Source organism: Schistocerca serialis, chromosome 2 (assembly GCF_023864345.2).
Source record: "Schistocerca serialis cubense isolate TAMUIC-IGC-003099 chromosome 2, iqSchSeri2.2, whole genome shotgun sequence".
Taxonomy (NCBI): Eukaryota; Metazoa; Arthropoda; class Insecta; order Orthoptera; family Acrididae; genus Schistocerca; species Schistocerca serialis.
This window is the reverse complement of record NC_064639.1, coordinates 449,057,299-449,084,617: the sequence shown is the minus strand read 5'-3', so window position 1 is coordinate 449,084,617 and position 27,319 is coordinate 449,057,299. Positions and strand designations below refer to the sequence as shown.

At 41.8% G+C, this 27,319-nt stretch overlaps 1 protein-coding gene across 1 annotated transcript in view; it reads left to right on the top strand.

Annotated features, from left to right (window-relative positions):
- LOC126456070 (rho guanine nucleotide exchange factor 12) overlaps window positions 1-27,319 on the top strand; it is a 1,154,422-nt gene that overhangs the window by 364,792 nt on the left and 762,311 nt on the right. Inside the window, exon 6 of the mRNA XM_050091825.1 lies at window positions 22,021-22,236. Within this exon, the coding sequence (XP_049947782.1) occupies window positions 22,021-22,236 (216 nt within the window). The remainder of the gene's footprint in view (window positions 1-22,020; window positions 22,237-27,319) is intronic.

The window sequence follows — 27,319 nt, the reverse complement described above, 5'->3', positions numbered from 1 at the left end:
TCGTATTTTTGGGACACCAAGCTTGTGGACCCTTGCTGAAGACAAATATCTTCAGCTTACAATTTTGTTCCCTTTTAAGTCTAAACGCTGTTGTTATGCTACCAAACATCTTTTGTTGAGTTACACTAAAACCTCTGTTTAAATTCTATATATCAACGTTCTAAGAAATCTGTGGCGCTGCAAGTGAAAAAATTTGGAATTATGTTCATGCCGCTCGAAAATGTGACGACAAAAAGTGCGAGCATACATCATATGCAAATACAGGAGACAAACAGATCAGCAAAACAGAATTCTGTGAGTATGAATGCTTTCTTCTAACATTTTCACATGTTGATGAAACAAAATGGTAGACACATTGTTAATGACTCAAAGTGCATATCGGTAATGTTTTAGGAAATTCTTCAAGGAAGTCACTTGGATGCGTAACCTGTTCTTGTATTTTGAATTAAACACTTTATTTCATTAACTAACGGTTAGCTAATTTCCCGTGCTGGGCGTTATCAAGTTACATCACAGTAAAAATGATTACGCGTGCAGCATGTTATATTCCACACTTCATTGAGGGGATAGAAAGCAACATGTGATGGCATCACTAATAAGCACGTACGAGCACAACTCTCCCAGTAGTGGTCCATACGTAAAACTGGGGAAAAAATATACAACCCTTATGCCGGTTTTGTGGCCGGACCAGCATCAGTAACCATTTTTATTATTATTTGATGAAACGGATGCTGAACAACTACAGTACTCTTGCTAAACAAAACCGCAGCAGCTGTTGAATAATCCTACATTCGTACAGCCAGTTTCGCAACCTTAAGTTGTATCATCAGATACATATTCAGATCAGTTACAGCAAAACGTAGAGGTTACTGGACGCCCCCATCACTCTGCCAAGTTCTCTTAAAACGTCCTTCAAGAATACTTGACTGAGAGTGCTGGGGTCTCCAGTAATCTCAACGTTTTGCTATAAATGGTTTGAATATGTACGTGATGATGCAACTTTAAGTTGCAAAACCGATTACATAATGAAGGATTATTCAACAGCTGCTCCGGTTTTGTTTAACAAGAATGCATTCTTACAGCTTTGGTTGCCCACAATGTAAAGTGCATTAGTAAATAACATTATGTTTTTGGAACAATTATTTGCTTGCACCAACAAGCACTGATTTTTCGTATTGCTTGCGGAATTACGAAATGGGTCTGATGTTGAGCCTGGAAACCACAGAAAGAAGGCAAAAGTACGAAGTGATAAAAATATACACGATTAAGAACAACAACCTAAATTGCAATTTCTTTTTTTTTTTCTATTGGTGGTGACCAGTTTCGTTTGTTGTAACCAACATTTGACTACAGTTAACAGTTCGAGACGGTTACCTTTAGATATTGCGCATTGGCTCCGAGCACGGGCTGCATAGGTAGTGGGGGTAAATCAATTTTGGTTCGATGATGGTGGTGTTAACTGAAATAGGTCGCCACCAGATGTAAGAAAAGAAATTACGATTTGGACTGTTACTTTGTACTCTTACATAAAGTAAAAACCACTGAAGTTCCAACATGTTGCCAGTATTTCTTAATATATATGGTTTTACAGGTATTTCTACTACAGTACGATAAAAACTTTTTTTCATGTTACTTCAGACTTGTCAGAAGTGTTTACTGAATGACTAACTAATGATGCCATACTATGTCCAAAGAAGATTAGGTTGTGTAGGGGTGTGCATAGCGTATTCTCTTCAAAGTCTGAACTGGACGGGCTGCTGTGAATGTGCTGACAAGTGAAAATAACATAAACAAGGCACTACCCATGCAGCGTCCGCTGCAGTGTGAAAGGTGTGGAGAGACAAGAGCATTGCGGGTAACGCCTGAGCGGCATGCAACCTGGTTGGCGGCTATCCGCTGCCGGTGGCCTAGCAGCCCCCTGCAGTGTAGGGCCACAGCTGATGTATGGCTCTCGACTTGAGTGCCCATCTCGAGCCGCCCCAGTAATCTATCGAGGCCAACAAATTTTAAGACGTCCGTCTGTTGTGTGCTTCTGGCAGTATATTGTGGTATGTTGTCGACTGTACTGCGTACGCTGATGGTACAGAACATTTACTAATAAACTTCAACTATATGACAAATATGCTAAAGACCGGAGAAGGGTGGAGGAAATCTGCGCCGTGCCTAACTAATGAACTAAAGCAGACTGTAAATCTCAGAGGCACTGCACATCGGGTATACTAACTACGCCCTGCACTTGAAAATCACGTTGCTTACAAGTAGAAGTGGAGCAGGGTCAGTCAAACGGCAAGAAATGGCAGGCTGAGGCATGCCTGTACATTGACCGACAACAGACATAGGTCAGCTGTCCTATGAAAATACGTGCGTGTTCTTGGTATAGGCAAAGTAAAAGTTACAGCTCACACTTGCCCTTGCCAAAGAACTGAAACGGTACTTCCCATAAACTACATCCAGTATTGAACGACAATGGAAACGGAGATTTCTGATTACTTAATGGGGATAACAGTCGGTAGCCGTGAAAAATTCTATCTAAAGCAAGTTACTTGCAGTACCATCAAAAAAGCCGTTATGCGTGTCAGACCAGCATCTACTCGACACGATGGCATCACAGCCCAAATAATGGAGCTTATTGATCCAGTACTGCCCACTATAACATATATCTTTAACCACTCTTCAACAACAGATGTTTTCGCCGAGTCCTGAAAACAGGAACCACTTAATCCGCTACCTAAAATGACATTGCCGCAGCACCCTCTGATGACTGATATGTTTGCATTCTTCTGGCTCTGTTCAAAGCCTTAGAATATATGGTCCATAATCAGCTAATCAAATACTTAACTACAAACATCCTATTAGATAAATGCCAATTAGATTTCGATAAGCATCGCAGCACAACGTCTGCTGTAATAAAGGTAACAGACGACCTGAAGCTAACAATGGATTGACAATCGACAATCATGTGCTTTGTAGACTTCAGCAAAGCCTTTGACATGTCGACTTCGACATTTTATTTGCCACACGTTTCCTAAATTTCATGCCAAGTGCGCTGCAGTGGTTTCCCTCATACATTACGTCGAGCCAGCAGTGCAGTGTTTTTCAATGTATGTAAATGATGTGTCCTCAGTTTAGCCCTACTGCAGTTGTATCTAAGTGCAAAACCAATAACCTCGAAGACAGCTCTCGCGAATTACAATACTGATCTTATGCACTATCAAAATGGGTACAGAAAATGGGGTTAAAGCTCAACTGGTCCAAAATCCAAGCGGGCCTCGTTCGTCATTCTAGACTCATTAGCCCGAAATATCGGAAATCCCCTACCATCTTTAATTCTAAATGGAACAAACATCAACTTCTTCCCCTCAGAAACCACTCTACGAGTAAAAATGGATGAAAATGTAAATTGGACTGAGCACATAGCTGCAATGTGCAAGAAGGCATCAGCATCTCTACATGCCCTGCAAAAATATAAAAATCTCTTCCCTTTTCGATCTGAAAAAGAATTTTGGACAAACGCTTGCACTTCCAATTGTTGAATACAGCTCTGTTATCATTCAAAATCTTTTTCGGGAAAGCTCGCGGCGCCTGGAAGTTGTTACGACAGTCTGTGCTCTTTGAGACTATTTCACCATCATAAGCACAGCTGTCCTGGCTGCGTACAGACAAGCACAGAGACTTCCATACACTCTTGTCTCCTCTATTGTTTTTATCACCGTACACTTTCCATCATTAAGTCCTTCTTTCCGACCATATCTTCTTTATTTCTCAATGCTCTTAGCTGGTGCAGACTACTTATAAAGTTCCCTCGATATAAATAAATATCACTTTGTATCACCTACAACTACTTTCGTTTCTGCCATTGTCAGTAATATTATTATTATTATTAATGGTAACAGCAGCAGTAGTAGTAATAGTAATATTAAATGTATTGGTTCTTTGCCAGTCTGTTGATTCGCATTGTCTCTATTTACATTCAAACCGTTTCTAGTTTTATTAATGCTATTTTATTGCTATTTGTCATATCAAAATTATCGTTATTTCTTAGGTAAATATGATGTAAAAATGTTGTGTGTATGAAATCCTGGAATGATATAAGGTAGGGCCTGAAGGCCCTAATCTGATCAGGTTAAATAAATAAATAAATAAATAAAAATGATGGAAGTTATTTAGTGATGCCAGAGAACACGTTGGGGCACTGGTTCCCACGATTTCTGGGACCGTTGTGCCTGAACGAGAGCAACTGTCGGTACAACCAGTAGAGTTTAGCACATAACTAAACTCCGGATTAATGCAGAAAATGAACATTTCGTTTTCTAAAGCGTCGAGATGTAAGTAATGCAACAGATAGGAGTAAAGTCTTAATTGTTACTTCGGGAAAATATAGTTACGTAATTAAATTTTTTTCTTGTTGGCAGGTGTATAACTGAAGTCCTGGTACGCACTGAAATCTTCGCAGCGCACCGCATCACGCAGCTATTGGGACTAACGCAAAATGGCACCTTCACTTTATCAGTGGGCTATGCCATTTTGTTCTGGTCACTATAGTTGCGTGATGCGGTACTGTGTTGCAAAAATTTCAGTGTGTAGCAGGACTCGAGGCAATTGCGTCATACTACTATTTCGAGATGATAACTAAAACTACTTAGCTAGAAAGAAGTATACCCACCTGGCAGGAAACGACAAACGTAGCTTTTGTGAATTTACGAGGGCGTGCTGAAAAATATTGCCTCCAATTTTTTTATTCTGTCCTCAGTATCGGCTGAGTTATTACATGCTATGCATATTACTCAGTCGATTTTCCCGTTTCGCTGACGCAAGTTGTAACCCTTTGCCGCTACAGGGCTGTGAATAGTAGCGAATAACATGGCGATGTGAAATGCAACTATGTCGGTGTGTGAGAAACAGCGTGCTGTAATCGGATGTTGATTTCTAAGTGTTTATCCACACGCGGAGCACCCTCTCCTTCAGCGTGACAATTCCAGAGCACACATGAGCGCTGAGACATCAGCAACAATCGGACGCCATGGGTCCACTGTCGTCGATAATCCTCACACAGTCCCGACTTGCCTCCATGTATTTTCATCTGTTTACTAACCGTAAAGAACACTTCTAGGACTTCACTTTGATACTGATGAAGCGGTGCAAGCAGAGGTCAGGTTGCGGCTCCGTTAATGAAGTCAAACATTCTGCATTGACGGTATCGACAAACTGGTCTCCCTTTGGGAGTAATGTGTTCATCGCCAGAGAGACTATTGATAAATAAATATGTAAGCATGGATAATAAAGATGAAGAGCTTTATTAGTTTTCACACGAAAATTCTGAGGCATTACTCTTCAGCAAACTCCAGTGCTGGAGAATAGAAAAGTAAACTTAAACAACATTTTGGAAAATAGATATTAAAGAGATCTACAACAAAGGGACACTAGTTATAAAAAAGTATTTTTGCAATCAGGAAAACATGTTGCAGTAATAGAAAAGGAAAACGAAAAAGTCTCAAACGGAACAAGGCAAGAGCTGTACAGAAGGCGACATTTTAAAGTACGCGGCAATGTGAATTAGTGATGGGAAAACCGACTGGTTAAAACCGATACTGGTATTTTAGTTCTGAGCAACCGGTATTTTTTCCATATTTATTTAGTCTTGGTTATAACAGGTGTTTCTTTACTTTTTACTAATAACAGGAAAAAGAAATATGAGTGAGCCATAGCAGCAGTAGTAAAATTTCATTGTTAAGTAAATCTTTTTTAAAAGAAGAGTAATTTTTATGCCAAGGATTTCCATTGCTTTGAAATATTGTGTCATAATAGAAAATGAGGAAAACTGTCAGTGCTATTTTAATAATAATGCCGACAGAAGGAGCAACAAACACATTAAATAGGAATTAGTACAGTGTTGCTGAGACAGTAATGTGCCTGCTACCATATGGTGTGGCCTAATAGATGGTACACGTGTACATGCAATGTGCACGACTTGTCCCTTCTGGTTGATAAGATAGTTTCTCACTGTCGACGTCGAGCATCAGTTGCATTATAGAATTGCACCGTACCCAGCCTGGGAAGTATTTTACGAAGTGCGATATCTATAAAGTACAACGCCCCATGTGTTTTAAAAGATTAAAAACGGGAAGGCCACAACAAACTCGAGACATCGTATGAGGATAGACCTTAAAACTTAGCAACTCATTCGTAGTTCACGATACAAATAGTGGCTGATCTGCTACCTGTGTCTACGTGGTATGCCTTTATCTGCCGGTAGCCGTGAAAATTAAAGCAAAAATAGAGTTCTTCGACCTCAGTTTTCATCCTTTAACACTGAAAATTTGTGATGCCCAAATAGTGGTATGATGCTCGATTACAACATGATTTTTGAGCAGAGTTTCAAGAAATTAGAATCGTAGGAGTATACTGGTGATTTTTTGTAGTGTTAAACCACTTATGAAACTTTTCTTTTATTTCCCTATTTGATTTAATATTTTGATTCTTTGTATCTTGAAATTGAGGGAGCAAAAATTTTCCATTCTTTGTTCAATCAAACGTTTTGATGGGAAATCATAGGAATAAAAAACAGAAAATAGATTATTTTGGAAATCGGTTATTTTGAGCGATTTTAATAGAGAGGTTAAACTGGCGTAGTGAAAAACCGATATAACCGAAAACCGGTTATTTCAGTGTAACGGCCATCCCTAATGTGAATGTAACAGAACATGCTGGACTAAAGAATACTGTTCTGAAACTTCTGCGAGAGGCTGTGAGAAAATACAATAACAACTTCGTTAGGAAATCTACAGGCAACGAGGAATGTATGAAGAGAACATAAAAGCGGCTTACTTTGAGTATACATCGTATCTCATTTGCCAAGATGGCAGGCAGCGCCGTGAAAGGTAGAGAACTGTACAACCATTCGAAGATTCATTTAAATCTTTGTACAGATGAAGACAGAGACTAGCAGCACAGATGATAACGTGAATAACAACATTCCACAAGTAATGCCATAGGCTATAAAGACATTTTAGCTACGAAGAAGGGGAAGCTGCTTCGAGCTGTCTGAATTTCAGTAGATAAAATTGAAGCGGCAGGCAAAATAATTTCAAATAAGCGTGCTAAACGGGTTACGGAATGTTTTTGGAGGAAGAGAAAATTTAGAAAATGTAAAAATGTGATAACTGTTCCGCTTCATAAGAAAATAGACAGAAGGGGCATAATACTGCTATACATCTTTAAGCCTCCTCTCCAGAACCGCCAACATAAATTGAATTTTAATGAAGCAGAAGGACTAGCTAGGTACAGAAGTCAATCTAGCACAAGTCTTCAAGTTGTGAGAGCTACAGCGTCTAGCCACAGTGTGGGATAGTTGCGAATACTTATACCTAGCTGCAGTTGACGTAATAGAATTACACAGAGGCGAAGCGTAAAATACTTTTTCGTTATGTTTGTTGGTAAGCAGCGCCCAGAGGTGTCGCGTGTCGTATGTCTCATGTCAGTATTACACATACTATAGGTTTACATTGTGATCATTATCAATAATTACAGAACCTATGTTAGTTTATTTATGACCGTTAGTCTGACAGGGTTAAAGACTTTAAAGTCTTACTTCTGTGGATTTGAATACTGTTGTTTGTCTCGCTAGCCGATATGACTAAGTTTATAATCGAACACCCTCAACTTTATTTGATTGACTGCAACTTAAAACATTCATGCTCATCCTTCACGCGGTAACTTGTAGTTATTTGTCGGTGACGCTCGTACCGCAATGGTTCAGTTTGCGCATGTGTGCTCATACGGACGTAGTTTTGAGTAATCAATAACAAGTGTTAAAATTTCAGGCAGTTAATAGCTATCTCTTTACATAAGGCACATGGTGCTAAAAATGCTATTTCCGCTCAACTTCGGCCAGCATCGGTTATTTTGCTGCCCAAATAACAAAACTAATCGACTACTTTATTGTCTCATTTCTTTACTTACTTCTCTGCAGCACCTGATTTAACTGGACTACATTATATTGCCTTTGTTTGACTTTTGTTGCCGTTCACCGTATAATCTCTTTTCAGGACACTTTCCATTCCGTTCAACTACTCTTCCAAGTCCTTTGTCGTCTTTGACAGAATTGTATTGTCATCAGCAGGCCAGAACTTTTTTTCTGTTCGGTAACTTGAATCCCCTTCACAAATATCTCCACGGTTTCCCTTATTACTTGTTCATTGTACAGATTCAACAACATCAGGGACGGGCTAAAGCTGTATTTCACTCCTTTCATGTCCTTCGACTCTTATAACTAAGACTAATTTGTGTACAACATACAAATAACCTATCGCTTACTGTATTTTATCCCTCCTGCAGGAGATTCGAGTCCTCCCTCGGGCATGGGTGTGTGTTGTTCTTAGCATAAGTTGGTTTAAGTTAGCTTAAGTAGTGTGTACGTTTAGGGACCGATGACCTCAGCAGTTTGGTCCCTTAGGAATTCACACACATTTGAACAGTTAAGATATTTGATACTGTCCAAATAATTCTAAATAATTGCAAATAATGTCTTGTGTAGCCACAATCGCACGATATCTCGAAAACCCTTGTAGAATATGCCTTCAGATAGTTCAAATTTTGCCGATTTTTCTGAGTTGTTCTCAGCATAAGTTGGTTTAAGTTAGGTTAAGGAGTGTGTAAGTCTAGGGACCGATGACCTCAGCCGTTTGGTCCCTTAGGAATTCACACACATTTGAACATTTAAGATATTTAATACTGTCCAAATAATTCTAAATAATTGCAAATAATGTTTTGTGTAGCCACAATCGCACGATATCTCGAAAACCCTTGTGGAATGTGCCTTCAGATAGTTCAAATTTTGCCGATTTTTCTGCAGACCTACAAATGAAGTCGGCATTTCGATGCTTCAGAAATTATTTCTCGTAATGAGGCACTTTACCCCGTCGTTCTTAAAATCTCTTTTTCCGTCCTGTCTTGCGCTGTCGAGCGCTAAACGGTGCTCGCAACGTAATCGGTCAGTTTTCCCTCCTTGTTTTCGCAGTTATAAGACGCTGGAATCACATCAGGAGCACGGTGGTTCACATTCCGGCCCAGCCATCTAGATTTAATTTTTTGTAAGTTCCCTGAGTCGCTTAAGGTAAGTGGCAAAATTGTTCGTTTGAAGAGTACGCAGTTAATCCCCTTCGCCAGACCGAGCTTGAGCTCTATCAGTAATAGTCTCACCTCAAAATTTTTTTCCTTCTGCTGTCTTGTGTTTGTACGCCGAAGACTACTTGAACGGTGTTGTAGAACGACACGTCGTCAGAAAGTGTTCCGCTCCGCGCTGAAGTAGCCGGAAACTCCTCCACAGACACCGCCTGCCAGTCAAAACGTGGCGGACTGCTTCATGTTATTTCCAAACTCGCGCGCACGGAGCATGCGCAGTTGGCTGGAGTTAGCGGCCCTCACACACACACACACACACACACACACACACTGTTCCAGTGGCCTGATCTGGCCACTCGGCAGCTGGCAGCTCCCTTGTTTATGTGTGACCCGACGAATGCCGCTCCTTTGGGTGCGAGCGTTCATTACTCGCATTACTCAATCTGTCTGCCCGCAGAACAATGAATAAACTCACTGGCGACGAATATGAACTCGCTCAGACGTCTCGGAGCAAATGAGGTGAATGAACGTAGAATCTCAATGCGCATATTTCCTATCGTTGCTAGTATTCGTTTTAAGAAATAATACTACATTTACGAGTATAACTAAATGCTGTGTGTGAGTGTACTATTTATGATACTTCACTTCGGAGGGGGATGGAGGGGTGTTTGTCTCTATCTGAGAGTTTTGTGCTTCTGCTACTGTTCCTTTGTTACTTTTCAGGTTTGCCAAAACTTGTTGTAGCACGCGAGAATTACTCAGACGGTGTTTTCCGTGGCTAAATCTACTTTCTCTTGCTTATACTGTTGAAAGAAGCTAAATTTGGCGCAGAGTGAGAGGGTTCGCGGGTGATTACGTTGGTGATATTTTTCTCGAGAACGACTCATATTGTCGTTCTTCGTTTAACTGGTGTTTTCATACAAAAGAGGTAATCTTTTTATAATTTTAGTGGCATTATTCATGACAGTCAGGTACGGCAACAGGGCTACCGCCTGGACTTGTTTAATAAGGATCCGTCGTATTAGCAGAAAAACATAATGGATAAATGAAGAACCACGGAAATGGATCGCTTACTAACAATTTTATTTATGCTGTATTAGAGATCAAACATGTTTTATTCCTGGATTTCGTTTTATAATTATAGTATTATACGAGGGTTGGAACTTCAATAGTGGCAACTATTTATCTACAAATATGTTCGAATGTGTGTGAATTCCTAAGGGACCAAACTGCTGAGGTCATCGGTCCCTAGACTTACACACTACTTAAACCAACTTAATGCTAAGGAAAACACTCGCAACCACGCCCGAGGGAAGACTCGAACCTCCGGCGGGAGGGGCCGCACGATTAGTGACATGGCGCTTCTAACCGCGCGGCCATTGCGCGCGGCTGTGTATTTACAGCTCGTACAAAATAGATACGTGTTTCAAAGTTTTACTGACCTTCAAAGTAGTCACCAGCATTGTGTATAACCCGTTGCCAGCGATGTGGATGTCGTAGGGTACTCTTAGCAGTGCCAGTTGTGTCAGCAGTTCGAGTGGCGCGGTCTATTGCCCGACGAATTTGTAGCAGTTCTGAAGCGAATCCTATGAAGTGTTTACTTCAGTTAAGAAATCGAGTTGAAATCACGAGGGCTTAAGTCGGGGAAGTGCAGTAGGTGGTATAGCACTTACCAGCCCTATCAGTCAAACAAATGACTAACAACTTGCACTGTACGTGCTTGAGCATTGTCCTGCAAAATGATGGTCAGGTTCTGCAGAAAGTTCCATCACTTCTTCCTTTATGCTGTTCATTTTTGGAACACAACCTACGACCAGCTTAGAGACAGAAATGATGACACTTTCTGCAGGACCTAACCATCATTTTGCAGGACAGTCTTCAAGCACCTACAGTGCAAGCTGTTACTGATTTGTTTGACTGATGGAGCTGGTAAGTGCTATACCACCTACTGCACTCCCCTGACTTAAGCCCGCGTGAGTTCAGCTCGATTTCTAAACTGAAGGAAACACTTCATGGTATTTTCTTCAGAACTTCTACAAATTCGTCGGGCAATAGACCTCGTCGCTCGAAATGTCAACACAACTGGAGTATCCTGCGACTTCCACATCGCTGGCAACGGGTTATACAGAACGCCGGTGACTACTCTGAAGGTCAGTAAAACTTTGAAACGCATATCTATTTTGTACGAGATGTAAATCAACAGTTGCCACTATTAAAGTTCGCCAGCACATCTGCATTAAACGCCCAGGTCTCGCTGTCATAAGTCAAAACTGTTAATATACACTGATGGTAAGCATTCCGCTTACACGAATTCGAAGCTTTCTTGTGAAAACACTGCTTACTTTTTCAGTTGCACTCCTGCCCGTCTCCGCTCTTCCGTTTATATGTTTTGCTGTGCGTCCAGCAAACGTGTTTAGCTCTACTGGGTACAAATAACCTATGAGTTGGTGCTATGACTTCATTGTTAAATGAATGTTTTACGCTCACCTGTTACGGTGCTTCTATAAAAATCAACACGAGTTACGCAAACAGAGATGTTGCTGAACTATTCCTCCATGAGATCCAAAGCGCTGCAGACCTAGGCGCTCAGGTTGATGCCGTGTTCCATGACTTCAGGAACGCATTTGACACAGTCCCGCACTGCCGTTTAGCGGAAAAAAAACCGTAGGTTTACCGAGTATCCGATCAGTTTTGCGACTGCAATCTAGACTTCCTTAGAGCTAAAACTCGACAGATGGAAATGTAATTTCCGTAGTGCCCCAAGGAAGTGCGATAAGACTGTTAATATTTGCAAAATATATATATATATCATCCAGTGGATGACGTCGGAAACTCCATGCCGCTGTCCGCTCGTGAAGCTTGTCTAGAACAAGGTAGCAACGCCGAAAGACTGTGCCGAACTGCAAGAAGACCTGCAGAGAATTGATGAAAGGTGCAGAGACTGGCAGTAGACGCTGATAGCGAATAATGTAACATTCTGCGCATATATAGGTGAAGACATACATACTGTACAATTACAGCGTTGAGTTCAAATTGCTGGAAACAGTAACTACCGCAAAATATCTAGGAGTAACCATTCGGGGCGACCGGAAGTGGAACGACCACATAAAACAAATAGTAGAAAAAGCAGGTGCGATGCCGGACTGAGATTCATAGTAAGAATCTTAAGGAAATATTGTTCATCTGCGAAAAACGTGGGTTGCAGAGCACTTGTTCGAGAGACTCTTGAGTAATATTTATCAATATGGGATCCTTACCAGGCGTGCTGATAGAAGATGTAGAGAAGATGCAACGAATAGCGGCGCGGTTGATCACGGAATCGTTTAGTCGGTGTGAGAGTATTACCGATATGTTAAACAAACTCCAGTGACAGGCGCCACAAGAGAGACGATTTGCATCACAGAAAGCTCTACTACTGAGATGGCGAGAGAATACATTCCGGAAAGAGTCGAACAACATACTACTTCCTCCAAGATACATCTCACGAAATGACTACGACGAGGAAATTCGAGCTAATACAGAGGCTTACGGGTAATTATTCTTCCCATACCTCATTCGCGAAGGAAACAGGGAACTGGAGATGTGGTAACGGTACCAGAAATAGCCTCCGCGACACTTCGTGATGTAATTTGCGGAGTATTGATGTACATTTAGAGTATGATGATGATGAGTAACGATACAATGACAAAAAATATGGGGAGGTTAAGAGGAGAGACACGAACAACTTGATATGTAGAAGGGAGGAAGAATTGGTCGGAAATGGGGATCAAGGTGGAAGGGCAGGGAAATTGGCGAACCGAGTACACATCGAAAAATGTGCCAGAGAACAAAATAGAGTAGGATACAGGAAAAAGATAGTAACTATCAGTAAGTGGAGCAGACAAATGATGATACTGAATATCTCCAAAGAAGAGCGGGGGAGAAGAAGAGAAAGGATGAAGAGGCTGTGGGGCGAGAAGAAGAAAATGCAAGCTATTAAGGGGATAGCCGTGGTCCTGTAGAGAGCATTATGAAAGAAGTAACTTTTAGGGTTTATTTTCAAATTCCGTGTATTAAGTTATTCCATTTACTGTTAACGCTTACATGCCATGGAGATAAACTGTTCAGTGACATCGTCAGAACTAAGATGCTTCAAGTGATTAATAATTATTTTATGGAATAAAAAGCCTCCCTTCAGCACGCCTATCGACCGCGGTGGATAATGAGATAATGCCGGACCTGTACGTTAACATTATACATTTATACCACCGAAAGACAACGCAGAACGCTATTAAGAGTAAGGAGGGCCCATTTGAAAGTCCCTCCCACATTCACGACCTGACTCGATTTCGCTACTCTTTCATTGATATCAGTTCTTCTTGGTGATCTCTGTTTATTATGCTGGCCTAGCATAATATATGTGGAATGTCGCCAACGCGCACTGTTTCACTGTTGTTTCCGTTCGAGCAGGATGGAGATCAAATGTCTTGCACGCAAATGAGTAAAGGTTTCAACGTAACTGACGAAGAAAGTTCGTCCGGAAGGCGAAACATTGCATTTTGCTTGGTGGCTTCTGCCATGTGACACACTCAGAAATAAGTCAGGGCTTTAACGTGCCTGGAAATGAAGAAGCTTGCACAGGATAGAGTTGCAGGGAGAGCTACATCAAACCAGTCTCTGGACTGAAGACCACAACAACAACAGTCTCTAGTGTTTCTTCTGTCTACTGCGTTAGACTAGACTATAAGCGAAACTTTCTTTGTTACTAATATCCAAAGAAGACTCTTTAGTAATCGACTAGTTTTCGGTTACACGGCCTGCTATAAATTATGCCCTGTCTAGCACTAACTGGATTAATCACTTTTCCTTGAAAACGTGAGGATTCAGGAGAATATTTGCAGTTCGTTACATTTTTATAGAAACTTACTGACATTAAAGCCTCTTGTTGGATCTGGTATAGATTCTGAATTCTTCCTTTCTACAAAGAATACATTTACCAGCTTAGCTTACCAGAGGCATTTGCCACGCACGGCCTCAGCGGCCTCTTCCCCCCACCCCCCAACCCCCTCCCTCCCAAACGTACTTTGAGAATACTCTAAAGCAAGTTAACAACGTCTATACGTCTTTGTTAAAAAACTGATAATAAAAATTTGCTTAGCACAAGATGATGTTTCTTAATAATAGCTACTAGAGTATAATGTATTAATAGCGAAGCTGGAAATCGTATCAGGTCTTATAGAGGGCATATTACAATGTTGTCAGCTACTGATTAGAATATCAAGGCAAACTGGCAATCAGTATGTTTTCTGCGAGAAATTTGTACATATTAAGGGAATCTATCGTACTATGTTGGACTGTGTAGTCGCTTCATGTAGGTCGTCCTCTGGGTGGGCGTTAAGCACGAAGACAGACGACGAGCCGATGTCTGGATAGGCCGTAGTGAGCTGGTGAGTAGTATGTTGGCTGCTGCGGCGCCTCTACTTGTGTGCTGCTCTAGGCGACCATTCAATACGGCATGGGGTCAGCCTTAATAATAATATTAATAACGGTGACAGGACAGCACGTGTGCGACCACTGGTGTTGCCATTCATCACCGAGCTTTTTCCAGAAGAACAAAGCGGAATGCGCAATCCCACACAACTGTGGTGTGACGGTAACGCCGCCTCAGCATTGCCACACCTCCGCAACTTGCCGGGCCTCCCGAGTGCTCTGCGATTCAACACTGTAGCAAGTATGCGGGGAACTGTCTGCAGTGCCGTGCTGTGTACAGGACTAGAGTTCCACTTGTACAAGATACGGATAAACATGTCTCAGACTACACCTACCTTCCTCCCTGAACTCTTAAATCACGTCATACCAAGGCAACACAACAGGATTGCACAATCTTACTCCATATGCGGAAATTTTCTCCGGTATAACATTTGCTCTTTATAACGTTTCTCCTTTCTTTTCCACGTCCTGACGTAATGCCGTTGTGTCATCAAGTGTAACGTCTCTGATTTCACTCGTCACTAAGTGGACTATCTCTATTTTGAATAGTATTGACAGTACATGCGTTGTCTAAGGCTGGGTGAACGCCATCTCCGCTGACAAAATTCAGAATTTGTTCAGGGGTATCTTGCAAGTACTTCGGTACAACGGACCCGTGGTCTCCGCCGGTTCGTTACAGAGGCAATGCATTAGTTTTATTTCTCATCTCCATTGTATTTGTATTGAACTGAAAATATCCGCACAGCGGTGCAAATGTCGACGACGTATGCTAAACGCCGTGATTGGAGACAAACTTGTTCCATTCAGTCACGGTACTTGCTGTTGACAATAGTAATGGCCACGTTTCTTTTCTCCCTCGTGCTTTCGGTCAGTAGTGCTCTGACGCGTCTCGGGTTTGTTTTATTCTGGCAGCTTGACGTGTACCTTAACAATGATACGCGGCAGCTTGGATAGATTTAATGATGAAAAATTGAACAATGTGCGCCTCGTGTGCGTATTCGTTGGCTGTAATAAAAGACCATTACAACGACTCTGTGCTGAGCTGTTGCCATTTCATAGTACCGCTGCGTCTGTCTTGGTTGTTGCATTACTCTGTGTAAAGTGTTATGCGACTTAGTGATCACGTATTGCACTCTGTTTCGCAATTGCGAAGGTATTGTCACACAAATATGGGTGACTTACGATAACAAACCGAATGAATTGTAGTTACATTATACACAGCAACGAGCCACCTTTATACTAAAATACTAAGAAAATATCTCTGAACGATTTCCGAAGTTTTGTCGGCAGAGTTGTGTTTCACCATATTTATTGGACAAGGATTGGTTAGTGGCCTATATGGTTTTAGATTACTTAAAATACAAACGGTCTCCGATTCGCAAGGACACAAGCTGTTTCAGACCAATTTGTTATAAGCGCCAAATTTATTCCTCTTTAGCGCAGGGACTTGGATAAAAATTGCATTCTACTATTCAAAAACTGCTGAAATTTCTCAATTACTGTGTAAGCTACAATGTATTACAAAGGAACTTGGAGTTGCTATCAATTTTCAACTTGATGAAACAGCGGTTTGCATGTAAAGAGAAATTGTCAGAAACTTTTATATATTGAGTAATGTTACCTCACCTTAATGTTTACTTCAGTAAATGCTTCACTTAAGACTGTAAAGAACGGAACACATCTTTACCGTAGATCTTGTCCACCAAGACTGAACAACAGTTTCCCACTTAACCACAAGCAAAATAGCGCAGGTCAACTCCGTTTCCCTCAACACATCACTGGAAGAAAATGATTGAAGTTAACATACACGAGCACTTACAATAAAACATCACAATTGAAATGTAAAGTATACCGGACGGATAGCTGTGCATTTTATTGCACCCCTACTGGGACGCCGGCCCCGGATGGAATTCGCCCGGGCAATTAACGACGAGGGTCGGTGTGCCAGCCAACCTAGACGTGGTTTTTAGGCGGACATGGCTAACACTGCACGCAGACAGTTGGGGTTCACACATTCCGTAACGGTTTGGTGACAGGAAGGACATCCGACCACTCCTTAAACTACCCTAACCTGTAAATAATATTGCTGACCTTGCGGCGATGTGGGACAGAGGCACAAGAAAAATAACGAGAATTGAAATCTGCGTTTTGAACTTGAATATATCAGGTGCTTATAATTAAAGTGCAACTACTCACAGAGGTCCAGTATGGACAGTAATTATCGTATGGCAGTGAAACTTGGTAGGTATTCCTAAAGTGCTAAATGCGGAACCGATCAACACTGGGAAAAAGCTAGTTTCAGTTTTGGCCACCAGGTGTAAATCTGGTGCTGTGAATGTTAGAAAGATGTATAGAAATGTTTCCATATGTTTGCAGAAAAGGTCAAACAAGCGAGAAAGACATAATGTTTATAATAACTACCACTTAACAAAGTTCCTTCATTATGAGCACTGGAGACGTGGACGAGAAGGTGTACAACGCCATATTTGCACCTGGTGGCCGAAAAAATTGGGACTAATTTTTTCCAGCGTAAATCGGTTCCGCATTGACGCGTTACATGTCTACTAAGTTTCTATGCCGTGCGTTAATTGCAGCCCATACTGACCTTTGTGAGTAGCTGCACTGTAATCATCACCATCCGGTATTTCAGAATGACACTGAATTTAAACTGTAATTTTGAAATTGTGATAATACGAACTGTTGACAAATTTAAACTACATTTTTAAATTTTAACTTATTTAATTTTAAAAATCGCTTCACTTTTAAACAGAACACAGGGTCGCATTGTAGGTTCAGTGTAAAGAAAGTGATGGTGTTAGTTAATTAGTGGTCTGTATCCTGTAACAGTATTATTGGAAGCTTCCTCTTTGGCCTGCGATAATGACATGGAGGAGGTTGAGAGCAAAAGCAGGGATTATAGGCCACTTGTTCCATCACACGGCACGCTCACACGTGGTTATGGTTACCTCGTAGTTTCCGGTGGAAGAACAGCACGGTCGCTTGCATCGAGCCACCTCTTGACAACCACGGCGCTTGAGGATCAAGTAGCTAACTTGGACGTATGCACATCCAAGGTCATACCCTTTGCGTCTGTCTTCCTTAACAAAGATGCCTCCCGTAAATGTCGGTCTTTAGTCTCAGATCGTATTTTCATAGTTGAATTTCATGGTTACCTGTATAATTACTTTCTGAACAAGAATTAGTCACAGCAAATTACTTGTCCATATTATTCGTGGAATAAAAATTTCGTACAAACTTTCAACATCTCCTTTGTAGTGACTAAAACGTCATCTAGACTGTAATGTTGTGGAGAAAATCTTACACGTTAAAAGGAGAAAAAGCACCATAAGTCTTATGGGTGTCTAATACTGTGTGGAGTACGCTAAAACCTCTTCGACGCTCTTATATAATTTTCCTTCCAGGTGATTTCGACAATTTATTTTTCTTTTTGATGTTCTCACCGTAACTGTTACTAATATTTTATTCTTTGGTCATGAAAGAGTGAAAATTAGTGAATTGGTGATAATATTCCTCAAGAGATTCTATGGAATTCCTACTAGCCACAGTTCTTCATAGCCAAAAGTATTTTATTCGTGTGATATATTACGAGGCATGATATCATTGAGCAAATAGTGTTGGAACTTTAATAGTGGCAACTATTTATTTACAGCTTGTACAAAATAGATACGTGGTTCAAAGTTTTACTGACTTTCAAAGTAGTCACCAGCATGATGTATAACCGGTTGCCAGCGATGTGGAAGTCGTAGGATACTCCTAGCAGTGCCAGTTGTGTTGACAGTTTGAGCGACGAGGTCTGTTGCCTGACGAATTTGTAGTAGTTCTGAAGCGAATGCCGTGAAATGTTTCCTTCAGTTTAGAAATCGAGTTGAACTCACGAGGGCCTAAGTCAGCGGACTGCAGTAGGTGGTATAGCACTTAGCAGCCCCATCTGTCAAACAAATGAGTAACAGCTTGCACTGTACGTGCTTGAGCATTGTCCTGCAAAATGATGGTCAGTGTCATCACTTCTTTCTTTATGCAGCTCATTTTTGGAACACAACCTACGATCAGCTTAGAGACAGAAGTGATGACACTTTCTGCAGGACCTGACCATCATTTTGCAGGACAATGCTCAAGCACGTACAGTGCAAGCTGTTACTGGTTTGTTTTACAGATGGGGCTGCTAAGTGCTATACCACCTACTGCACTCCCCTGACTTAAGCCCTCTTGAGTTCAACTCGATTTCTAAACTGAAACAAACACTTCACGGCATTCACTTCAGAACTGCTACAAATTCGTCGGGCAATGAACCTTGCCGCTCGAACCCTCAAAACAACTGGCACTGCTAAGAGTATCCTACGACATCCACATCGCTGGCAACGGGTTATACACAATGTTGGTGACTACTTGGAAGGCCAGTAAAACTTTGAAATACGTATCTATTTTGTACGAGCTGTAAATAAATAGTTGCGACTGTTAAAGTTCCAACCTTCGTAAATTTTAACAATCGCGTTCGAGTAACAGCCTGTATGGCTATAAATTCACGACAGTAGCTTCTAGCACATGAGAGAGATCCGCTTTTAGAAGTGAAGGCTTCGCGCGCTGTCTTGCGAGACAGGACGTGAGTCAGATGCAGATGTAAACAGGTCTGCGGTCTCGTACAGCAGCCCTCTGCCACTTAAATGTGTTTTGCAGAGTATCCATGTAGATGTAGATGTAGCCTAAGTGTGGCTATTGGGGCGTTTTCCACTCTCGTTAGGGCAAATGCTGGGCTTGTCTCAGAAAATGAGATACGCAGACGGAATATAATTCGTCAGCTCAAAGAACAAAGTGAACACTTTTCATAGATAGGTAGCGCGCACTACTTCCCTGCCCCAGGTTAACTGACGACATCTGTGGCGACAGGAAAGACAGCCGGCCACACTTCAAGAGGACCCGGACTTTCGTGTAGTTGCCGTGTTAAACTTAAAAAACATTCTCCCGTATACCACTTGAACGATAACATGTGTAAACTGATATGCTGTACAAACGCCGTTCGTGTCTAATATTTCTCTTCAAAATATTCACAATATTTTAAAAAAGAGCATTTATAGGAAACGGTGTTTGACGTTTCAGTAACAGCTTACTGAAGTCTTGAGCTGTGGGAAGAATTTCTTAACTCACTGCTCAACTTCTCATCCGCGTCTCTTTTAGCAACTTTCGCCAGTTGTTTAGCTTGCCTTGGCACATCCTTGTGTTTCCTCTCAGTACTGCCGTTCCCCTTTATTACCTTTGACCAACGCAGCGATGAGCGTCTGTTTTCCACAGTACGTGACAATAGTATTGCGTTTGTTATACGTAACAGTTGCATTATACACACCAAACTGTAGAATATCATACACGATGTCTACAGATATTTAACCTTTACATGGATAATGGGCCAAGGGATCAGACAGTTGGTGCAAATATATTAAATGCCTTGGATCAGAACATGTTCAAACACACATCCACAGAGTAGCAACTGTTATTCCGGATATTATAATGCAAATTATCAGAGATGTGTCCGATACCGAGTTAATAAAGAAGTTTCTTGGCCATACGCAAACTCATAATGAGAATGTGGACAACGTGATTTAGTCCAGAATTTCGATCTTTAAATCCAGAAGATGCCTTATACTGGATGACTACATTACCCCAAGAAACTGTCATTACTCTTGTTACGTTATGTACCTTCCTAGAGGTTTCTTCTTTTTAGAAACTTGATTAGTGGATCGCGCTATGTTTGCGCTGAACTAACAATTATTCACAAGCCAAAACAATTATATCATGTTATTCACGTTACTTTTGAGATTTTTCGGCTCCTGTAGTACTTTGTTATCCAGCTGCGAGAACATGTTCCACATCTGTAATGAAGTGTTTGAATGGCAGATGTTTTCGAATCACATTACGTGGCAAACTTACGTTAGTGTATTTTTAGAAAATAATTTAAAAATACTTATATTAAACTGAATACAAAGAAACATACAAGGTGTTTGTGACAAGGTGTTTTTCTCTGTAACTTACAAAATAATAGGTGAAAGGAATATTTATCTAGATAGGTAAACATAAGATGATTACTAATTCTGCGGAGGGAGGAACATAGTTTATTGATTTATTTTACTGAAAATTACAGCGAGGAGTTATAATTTTTTAATATCATCTAGTTCATTTATTTAGACAACTGTTTATAAATCAGTTTTCTAGAAACGTTCAAATTTTAGGGATGGGTAATACATAGTGTACATAATTGACTGTGTTCGGATGGATAGTCTGGTGGCAACATGTACGTTTAACTGAGGTATTCTAACGAGTGCCATTTTCGTAAATAGACAATGCTCCTCCTAAACTAACTGCGGACGAGATGTAAAGTTGCTGGTACCACAGAACAACAAGCTTTCTCGAAGCCCCGCTTGAAGTCATCTGTGTTTTTGGGTTTGTTTGTTTGTTTTTTTGCTTTCTTTGGACATTCAACCTCCCTTGTATGCGTCAGTGTAAAGATATGTTCTGCAATGCAACTGAAAATGACTTAAACTAAAACAGGACATCGAGGAAGCTTTACGTTTTGTCCACATGTCGTTTAGAAGATGCACTGACGTGTGCGTTCAGGAAAATGGGCACCCTTGTGAACACCTGACTTACCTGAACATTCTGCCACCAGAAAATCCGCCTGAACATAGCCAATTATGTACATATGTTGCATCCAGACTTGTACACCGATGGTTTAAATACATCAACTAAACGATATAAAAAAAATATTACGTTCAGAAAATTATAAGTCGTTGGTGTGACTGTCTCTGCAATAACGAAGTGAACTATGTTCATAATTCTACAGAGTTAACGTTTCTAACGTTTACCTACCTAAATGAATATTCTTTCGTTTATTTTGTGCTGAGTGCTCAGCTCGTCTGACTGCCAAGCGGCGAAAGTGGTTTCAGTTCCCGGTGCTGCCAAGTATTTTTCTTAGTTGCAGGGCTGGAATATGGGGTGTAATGAGCCTCTTGATGCCAGTTGAGGAACTACTTGAATGACAAGTAGCGGGGTAAGATGTGCAAAGTCGACAACGGCCGGGAGACCGGGGTGCGGGGCCCCACGCCCTTCCGTACAACATCGAAGTGACGCCATTGGCTAAGGATGAAACGGCGGTCGGCCGGTTCCGGTTGGCTCGTCTGTGACCGGAACGGTAGTATTTTATTACTCTGTAAGGTGCAGAGAAAAACACTGTCTGAAACACCTTGTATGTTTCAAAGAGTGATGTCACGAAATTTTCGTAAACTTTCTGTCCCCGTAATTTTATAAATTTGTCAAATCCTGAGATAAGCGGACACAGTACTACCCGATGTATGCTAGGAAAGAGTGAGACTTGCTATCACAGAAACAGTGAGAGTGACGTGGTGGTACGTGTTGTGCCGGCAGGTGATGAAGCAGCGCGAGGTGGACAGCGAGCGCGTGCACACGCTGCGGCTGATGCTGGAGCAGGAGCAGATGTACGTGGAGAAGCTGCGCAGCGAGCTGGCGCGCGCGCACGACGCCAAGCTGGTGGCCGACCTGCGCAAGGCCGAGAACCACGTCCGCACGCTCGAGGCGCAGATCGCCGCCTTCTCCGCCGGCGGCTCCTCGCCCGGACACCCGGTGAGTCACAGTGCACTAACTGAGTGGCTGAAATCACGTCAGATGACGCCAGTGAGTGTGAACCTCCGAACTGATGAACACGTCGTAACAATTGAAAGTGAGGGCTAGGTTCGAGTCCCGGTTTGGAACAGATTTTCAGTTGTGACGACATATTCATTGTTGTTTTTATCAGTTACCAGAGTTGTCAAACATGCATCTGTGGTTAAGCACTCGTGTTACTGAATAAGAGAAAACGGCAAGTGCCATCACCCGATTTCCCAGAAACTTCTCTAAATGGAAGAGGCGTCAGGTCTCGACTTTCTTGTGGCTGCTCGACCGTAAAAAGGACGATCAATGTTTCCGAGGTATTTTCAGGTATTTTATGTGCAATTTACCACGTGAAATCCGCAGAAGAAACTAGGGCTCAGTGCTTAGAGACGCGGCTACTTAATTTTGCTTCCTGTGTTCGAAACCAGATTATTGGTTTTATTTTTAATTTATGTATCCATGTATGTAGAAGACCATTGCACGAATGAAATAACGTTGTCCTTACTCATTTACTAATTGTATATAAAATGAATGAACTAAAAAAAATTTAAAAAATATTTTAAATTTAATTAATCTTGTAATTCCTATAATGTGTCTTGATTAATAATAAACTGCAACCGCCAGTTTTCGGAAGAGTGATCCGTTATGTATGGTTTGCCGCGAAATTATTGCCATTGCGCGAAATCTTCAGCAATGTCAACGTTTCTTTCCCGAGTGGCGTGTGAGAATATCACGCCGTAAAAGGCATATTGAAAACTTTGACCGTCTTCTTTGTTTGTCTATTTGGACTCCTCTTCCATGGAGCGAAGTTCCTGGGAAACTGGGTGATGGCACTTGCCGTGTCCTCCTCGTAGCTATATTTCTTGCCAAATTTTTAAACGTGAAACGTGTTTCTTTTTGTTCGTTTCACTGTAATGTCACAGGCAAAGATCAACATGATGTTTGGTAAAATTCCGTTGAAAAAACAAGGGGGGATTTTTCTGTTCCGTTCATTTTTCGTGAAATTATTCCATATACTTTCCTATTTTTTAATGTGGCTGCGTTCAAAGAGTGTAGTATGGGCTGGAAAATTCGCGTGTCGATTGTGCAGTGATAAGATAAACCTATTAAGACCATGTCCCACTGTATATTTCGTGAGTAAATATGCAAATAACACGATTTCGAACACCGTTATACGTAATCGTAGTCTTTTCTGTTTCCGCTTGTCTAGATAACCGCCTCTGTAAGTGGCATCCCATCAGTCAAGCACCATGTCTCACTAATAGAACGTATTTCCTAATAGCTACTAATAGCTAATACCTAACTCGAAGCTCTGCATGTTTTACGATTGCAGGAGTCCTGTAACCTAAACATGTGTGGACTAAGAACGCAATAATCACGTATATACGCCATTGAAACGCCACTTTTGTGTGCTGTAGATACTTCAGGTTTCTAATGCCTACACCAAAGTATTTAAGACCGAAGCCCTCTGTTTCAGACTCTTAGTGATCATTGTAATCTTGTTTATTTTCCTAGCCTATCTCCTCATTCGACAGAATCATAGTGACAGGAGCGATGAGTGATTGCTAGTACAGTAGCATTCAGAGTGATATTGGGAGTTCGCTTTACGCGAGACCTATCACAAGTCCAATACATAAATACAGTTCCGACCAAAGCATTTACCTTTGATGTTTAAATACCTTTTAAATGTACGGATTGGAAGTGTCAGTTTCGTATGTAGGAATACACGACTCTGTAGTGCTATTGGTCGTCGTGCCTAGAGGAACTGAATCTGATGCTTCATGCTGAAACCTTCTTTGAAAGAGGCAAGGAGTGGAAGAGGAGACCAGCGAGCAGAAGCAAGCCTCGCCAGATCGTTCAATAGGTACTATATGAGAGACGGGGCGTCCACCAGCGCGCGGTGTGTGGCTGAGCGCTTTGGTCTTGTAAGAGGAAATTATCATCTTTTGTATCGGCTTAGAAACGTACATAACAAGACTGCATTTATATATGAGAGAGAGAGAGAGAGAGAGAGAGAGAGAGAGAGAGAGAGAGAGAGAGAGAGAGAACGTTCTTTCCTTCCTTTCTCGAAGCAATCTCGCTCTCGGCCGCTGATAGAATCAACGCCGCCTTATCGTTATGCGCCGCGCGGGACAAATTACGCTACGTTTTGCTCCGCAGATTTACTCGGAAACAGTGGCGGATCTGATTTAATCACCTGCTCTGCTGCACTATTAAGGTAATGTAAATGAGGTTCACCAACCTCGAATTGAACCGCGAGATAGGGTTAAAATTGTCACTACCCGTATATCCCTATATCCCCAAGAAATGCTGTGCAGCAATTGAACTATTTTCAAAAAGGTTACGACATTCGACAACTGAACTGGAAAATATACATCGCTTAACTGGTCATACATAGCCTCCAGCTGGTGCTTAGCGACTTCGGTCTGTAATCTCTACCATGCACCAAAACAGAACAACAGAAAGTTGAAAGGGAAAAAAATACACACTCATACATTGAACATCACCTCTAGCTAGCAACTGGCTCCCCGATCTTGTACGAGGACTACGCCTACCGACCATGTCCGCGCTTACTTCCTATAGCTACGAGGGCTGGTGGCCACCTCCCGATTTCTCAAGCCCCAAGCTGATGCACGAAATTTGTTTTAATATTCGACCCGTGCACCCAATTAGCCTACAGCACAGAATTCAGTCCTCTTCATTTCCTATTTCCATCTCCCGCTACTAACACTCTTCTGCAAAGAGTTGTTTCCTGCCAGGGCTTTGCAATCGTTACTTCGAACAAGTGCTGGTAAACACCTACCATCATGGAAAACTCTCTACACTAGCCTTCAAACCTACGTAGTAGGCCCTGACAGCAAACTGCTTAAAAGTGTTACAGGGTTCCGACCCCCCCCCCCCCCCCTCCCCCCATGACACCAGAAACCGGGTGTGCTGTCGAGACTGTAGGACAAGACGACGCGCTTGGTCAGGAATGGTAGGTTACACAGTCGCCATTGTTCGTAGGGATCAGTATGATGGAAAGTTGGGAGCCAAAAAATTCACGTAACAAATGCAGGAGCTAGGTGGTCAGCATTTACAAAGACCATACATACATCTTTATAAAAATATTTTTGTAAAATCGAAAGTTGGCCTACAAATATGAATTACGTACCTCGTAATAGTCCCTGGAAGTCTTTGTGTCTACATTTGGATGTACCGCCCCATAACCCATTCGAATTCTGAAGTAATCAGGGATAAAATAAAGGAAGCGAAGCCGGCCGGAGTGGCCGAGCGGTTCTAGGTGATTCAGTCTGGAGCCGCGCGAGCACTACGGTCGCAAGTTCGAATCCTTCCTCGGGCATGGATGTGTGTGTGATGTCCTTAGATTAGTTAGGTTCAAAAATGGCTCTGAGCACTATGGGACTTAACATCTATGGTCATCAGTCCCCTAGAACTTAGAACTACTTAAACCTAACTAACCTAAGGACAACACACAAGACCCAGTCATCACGAGGCAGAGAAAATCCCTGACCCCGCCGGGAATCGAACCCGGGAACCCGGGCGTGGGAAGCGAGAACGCTACCGCACGACCACGAGCTGCGAGCGATTAGTTAGGTTTAAATAGTTCCAAGTTCTAAGGGACTGATGACCTCATCTGTTAAGTCCCATAGTGCTCAGAGCCATTTTTTGAAAGGAAGCGAAAGGTTGTATACAACTTGTACAGAAATCAGACTTTACAGGGGGGGAACAAAAATACGGAAACAGCTCAATATTACCATGTCTCCAACGGTGTAGAAAGCCTATTGGCATTCAGAACAGCTTACACTCTTCTCGGAATGGATAGATATAGATACTGTAAGGTTTTCAGGGAAGTCTTATATCATTCTTCCTGAGAAATAGCGGCAAGTCCAGGTAACGATGATGGAAGCGGATAGTTACTATGTTCCCTTCTGTCCAAAGTAGACCACAAAGGTTCTATAATATTGAGATGCGGTGACTGTAGTGACCAGGGCTGATGCGACAATTCACCCTAGTGCTCACCAAACCAGTTCTGCACAATGCGAGCTGTGTGAACAGGAGTCCTGTCGTCTTCGAACACAGCATCACCACTGGAGACCAAACATTGTACCTTGGGATGGATGTGAAACAGTGTGCAAGAAGACTCATCCGACCAAATGACTTTTTCCATTGCTCCATAGTCTAGGTTTTATGGTTTAGGCCGACGATTTCCTTGCATCACTGACGAGTGGTCTTAGAATTCCAGTTTGCTGTGGAATTCCTTGCTTAAGGACCTCCTTTCGTGTCTCCTTCCGGTGCTGAAACGGTTCGCTACCGCGACAGTCAGCTGTACAGTGACTTTTGCAGCTGTCTTCTTATTTTCCGTCAAAATCCTCTTCAGTGACCGTCCGCTGCGATCAGTCGACATACGCTTTCGTTATCGTTATGTCCGAGCGGATGATGTTGTACCACTTTCCATGTTTGCGGTCTCGTATATCGTCGATACGTTGCCTTTTGAAACACCAGATACTACGGATATCTTGGTTACAGAACCACTCACCATACGAGCATCAACAATTTGCTCACGTTCGCATCCACTGATTGTGGGTTCCGACGTAATTCACTGACAATTACACAGGACGCTATTTTTATATATTTATTTATTTATTTATTTATTGTTCCGTGGGACCACATTTAGGAGAAGTCTCCATGGTCATGGAACGAGTCAGTACATGAAATTATAACACGATTGTAGAAACAGATAAAATGAAATATAAGAAACATATTCAGGCGACAAGTCGTTAGTTTAAATAAAGAAAATCAAGAATGTAACACTGGAATTTGCTTAATTTTTTTTTATCTCATCCAGGAGCTCCTCGACAGAATAGAAGGAGTGAGCCATGAGGAAACTCTTCAGTTTAGACTTAAAAGTGTTTGGGCTACTGCTAAGATTTTTGAGTTCTTGTGGTAGCTTATTGAAAATGGATGCAGCAGAATACTGCACTCCTTTCTGCACAAGAGTCAAGGAAGTGCATTCCACATGCAGATTTGATTTCTGCCTAGTATTAACTGAGTG